The sequence below is a fragment of the Papilio polytes genome, unplaced genomic scaffold, assembly GCF_000836215.1.
Source record: "Papilio polytes unplaced genomic scaffold, Ppol_1.0 DF824269.1, whole genome shotgun sequence".
In the NCBI taxonomy this organism is placed as follows: Eukaryota; Metazoa; Arthropoda; class Insecta; order Lepidoptera; family Papilionidae; genus Papilio; species Papilio polytes.
In genome coordinates, this window is record NW_013524935.1 from 5,243,295 (window position 1) to 5,247,691 (window position 4,397).

Below are 4,397 nucleotides of genomic sequence, written 5' to 3' on the forward strand. Positions count from 1 at the left end.
TATATGGATAACTAGATGTCTCCGTCTGAGCGGAATTAAAAAACTAGCCTATGTGTTCTTCCAGATTATGTTTTACACTGACATCTTTCAAGACCTATACAGTTTTGGAGTTTAGGCTACAAACATTAACAAACATCCATCCATCTAAACTTTCTCATTTTTAATATTAGATTACTATTACTACATACGTTTGGTAATTTAAAATGTCGATTTAACTGCGAATAAATGGATTTTTAACATTGTAATTTAGATGAAAAAATTGATACAATTTTGTATCATTGTTTTACCTGTAAAAGTTTGATAGAAGTAATAAATGTGATAAACTAGCTTTGGCCCGACTCCGGCCGCGTGGAATTAAAAAAAAAAAAACAAAAGTGAGTAGTCTGTTCTTCCAGACTGTCCGCTACATCTATACCAAATTTCATCGAAATCCGTTCAGCCTGTAGGCTTCACTCTAACAAACATCCGTCCATCCATCCATCCAAACTTTCGCATTTATAATATTAGTATGATATTATATACGTGCGGATGTGCGTCCGTACGTTTTTATCTATATTCATAAATATCATGCGTGTATGTGTGGGTGTACTATAATATCGAAGAATTTTCTATGAAATAACCATTTAAAATTATATACCAAGTTTGTTTTCGTTTTCATTAAGAAAATACAATAGTTTCCTTATTGACAATATAAACAATTTATGAGTCTGATGAGGAAAAAACAGTATTCACGTTGGCAACACTGTTCGTATGGCGGTTTTGTTTATAATGTTGGTAATATTTGACGTCTCGCTTGCGGTCAGATATTGGCTTGTTGTAACTATCATAATTTAATTCATTGTAGAATTATTCAATAATGCTTTGTAACATATTTGGTGTACAAATAATTTTGTTGCTGCGTTATTTCTATGTCTAATCGATTCTAAGTCGTTGGTTACCGAAACACTTGTACACAGCCTTATTCTGTTAAAATAGAACAATTTTTTCTCATATGTTATAAAAAATGTTATAATAATAATAATAAGCCTTTATTCAGATAATTAATGTCATATTACATAATTGAGTTGAATATTGATACATTATAATATTAATTTTATTTAACTCTTATTTCATTTGTTATTTATTATCTGTGTGTCCAAGTTGCACATAGGCCTCTTCCAAATTCTTCCATTCTCCCCTTCTTTTTGCCTTTCTTGACCAGGTCTCTCCTGCAGCCTTTTTTATGTCATCTTCCCATCGTTTGTGTTGTCTTCCGCGTTTCCTTTTACCCTTTTTTGGATACCAGTAGTTTATGAGTTTACTCCATTTATGTGCTCCGCGTAAAGTGTGTCCCGACCATCTCCATTTGAGTCTTTTTATTGTTGTGATGATGTTAGTTAGTCTAGTTTTTTTTGCGATTACAGTACATTTAACTTTGTCAGATTTCTTTACGTTTAACATGTTCCTCCTATATAGAACCTTAAATCCTTACATTTGTATAATTATTATACATAAATTTACATAATCACATATATACACATTAGCGGCATATACACCTACGAATTCACACACACACACGCATACATAGTAATATTTGAATTCACAAACAACATTTTTATTGTAAATTTGTTCAGATTTATATTAGTGTTCTAAAAAAAACTAGCACTAAGACGGAAGAACCCTGGCTCCTACAAGACGGGCCTAGAGCCTAGTGTAGGAACCAGGCGATCGACCACAATTGTATTAAAAGAAATTTTATAACTTTATAAATAAATCTTTTTAAATCTTAAAATCTTAAAAATCTTATTTACACATATTTACTCTAAATAACAGTGGTAGAGCTTTACTATTTACGCAATATAAGGCCGGGTTTCGCCCCCCAATAACCACAAGACGGCAAATGGAAGCAATTCCACAGTCTGATGAGTGTTTTTTTATAATATACGGCGGAAAACGAACAAGCGACCGAATCCACCGAAATAGAAAGCGACCGCTGCCCATAAACATCCGCAATTGCAGCGTTGCCTACCCTTCATTGACGGAGGAGACGCACATAAAGAGGACAATTCCCCTTCCTATGCGTCTCTTCCACCGTCAATCCACTTTTCCTTCTCATTCTTTCCTCTTAAGAAAAGGGTGGAAAGGGAAAGGGACTAAAATTAGGCTTCTGGCACCACACTCACCAGACTGTACACGGAATTGCTTTCACTTCACGCCTGTCTTCTGTGTGGTGGTATTACTGGGTGCGAAGATGTTAAAGTGGGCTCTACCACTGTTAAAACGAATGTGTAAATGTTAAAATATAGCCTAATTTTAATCTTTTTCCCTTTCCAGTCATTTCCCTGTATGACAGGGTGGTCGATTAAAGGTAGGGAACGCATCTGGCTTAGCATTGGGGAATTCACTTGCCGTTTGATCCTATACCGAAAAACGGTTTCTTTTCACGCAAATTATCATACTAAACCTTGACTTCTTGTTAAATTAAAAATTTCATAGAATTAAACTCAATTTTTTTGCTATAAAAAAACTTTTTTTTTTACTCACGGCAGCATTATAAGTCCTCTGATCCTTGTAGAAATAGAGTGCGGTGTGAGTGAGCACCATATAGCACTCGCTCCAGTTCTTTTTGCTCTTTTTCCCGCTCTCTGAGTACTTGGTGCGTTTGATCAGTCGCTCGTCGACCACCGAGCTGGCTGACTGCGTCTCCGGGGCTCGCTCGTATACCTGATACATCAAAAATACATCAAGTTTAATCTTCTGAAAGGATTCTTGAATCGATGAACGTAAAATCACACAGTAAAAGGCGTAAAAACCAATTTTTACAAATTATAGACGGATTTCAACTACATTTATTTTTTAAAAGCGGGAAAAATTAACTTGGAAAAGCGCCATCTAGCGATGATTTAGCATAATTAGGATCAACTATTTTTAAAAACAAATGAAGTAAATTTGAAATTATAAGGCAATTAACAAAAAAAACTTCGACATTTAAAAAAATTATAGAATTAAATTCCTTGCGTATTTGGTATACTTAGTGTGGATGCAATAGCCAGATATGTTATTTATTTACCTCAGTAGATGGCAGCACTCTGCGGGGCGCGGGCACGGGCGACCGTTTGTGCGCGACCATTGAGCGGGACTTCCTGCTGCGAGAGTACGCGGGCTCCTTCTCGCGCACCTCCACGTCCAGGCTGTCGCCGGAGGAGGAGGCGGGCAGGTGGAGGTGGCTCGGCCGGAGGTTCGGCACTATTAAGTTCTCTGTCGAACCGCCTGGAAAGAAGAAAGAATAAAGAAGTTAGAAGAATTAAAAGAAGGGGGCAAACGAGCAATAATTCAAACGCATTAGGTATTAAATTACTTGCCTAGTGTAAATTAGGCGTTAGTCCATACTAATATTATAAAGAGGAAAGGTTTGTATTTTTGTATGTATTGTAAATAACTTAAAAACTACTGGGCCGATTTTAAAAATTCTTTCACCGTTAGAAAGGTAATTTACCTGTGAGTAATATATGCTATATTCAATTACGAATAATATTTAGGAACTATTAATAAAAAGCGTATTTTCGAACCATTTTTTTTTATTTGGCGCCGGTGAAGTCGCACGCAAAAGCTAGTAATCTAATAAAAGTACTAGTTTACTTTTTCCCCGTAGAATTAAAAAATAACCAATAGCCTATGTATTCTTCTAGACTATTCTCTACATCTATGCCAAATGTCATCGACATTTGTTCAACCGTGTAGGCTGAACTCTAACAAACATCCATCTATCCAGAATTTCGCGTACACTAACTAAAACACAGATTTAAAAACTTTTACATAGTCATTATAAACCAAATGAACTTAAAGTAAAAAAACTGCATATCAAAAACAGACTTCTATGAAATGTATACAAAAAAAAAGTTAACTACCTAATTTCTTGTTGATCCTGACGAAGGGCGGGCTCTCCGCACTCAGCTTGTACCCCATGGGGGCTCGCTCCGACGCGGGACTCCATTCCTTTGCCGACTCCTGAAATAAAAGGGAATAAAAAGTAAAAACCACTACATTTCACTGTTAACAAATTATACAGACTTAAACCTGGCACACACTTTGGAGTAAACTATCGCACAATCGTTGTGCGATTGTCGATTGTTTCGCAATTCAACTGTTTAGTTGTACAACTAAAAATCAAGTAGTGTTCACCTCCATATAAGCTTATAGGAATCAAAGCAAGACAAAACAGTTGTGCGGTAGTTTAGTCAATAATGTGCAGGCGCTCTTATATCGTTATTTATTTTACAAAGGGAGTAAAAGGGATAAAAACATTTCAGAACAGAAAAAAAAATTCTCAACACAATAAGCCTGTGTTAACACTCGAAGCGCTGGACAAAAAAGGGCTCCACAGATCTATAAATTAGTCTCCCATAGCCCTGTTTACC

At 35.9% G+C, this 4,397-nt stretch overlaps 1 protein-coding gene across 1 annotated transcript in view; it reads right to left on the reverse strand.

The window, feature by feature from the left end:
* Positions 1-4,397, reverse strand: part of LOC106106018 (rho GTPase-activating protein 15-like) — a 12,527-nt gene that overhangs the window by 5,762 nt on the left and 2,368 nt on the right. The window contains exons 2-4 of the mRNA XM_013286545.1: positions 3,888-3,987; positions 3,050-3,249; positions 2,520-2,703 (exon numbers count right to left, since the gene is read on the reverse strand). Coding sequence (XP_013141999.1) covers positions 2,520-2,703; positions 3,050-3,249; positions 3,888-3,987 — 484 coding nt within the window. The remainder of the gene's footprint in view (positions 1-2,519; positions 2,704-3,049; positions 3,250-3,887; positions 3,988-4,397) is intronic.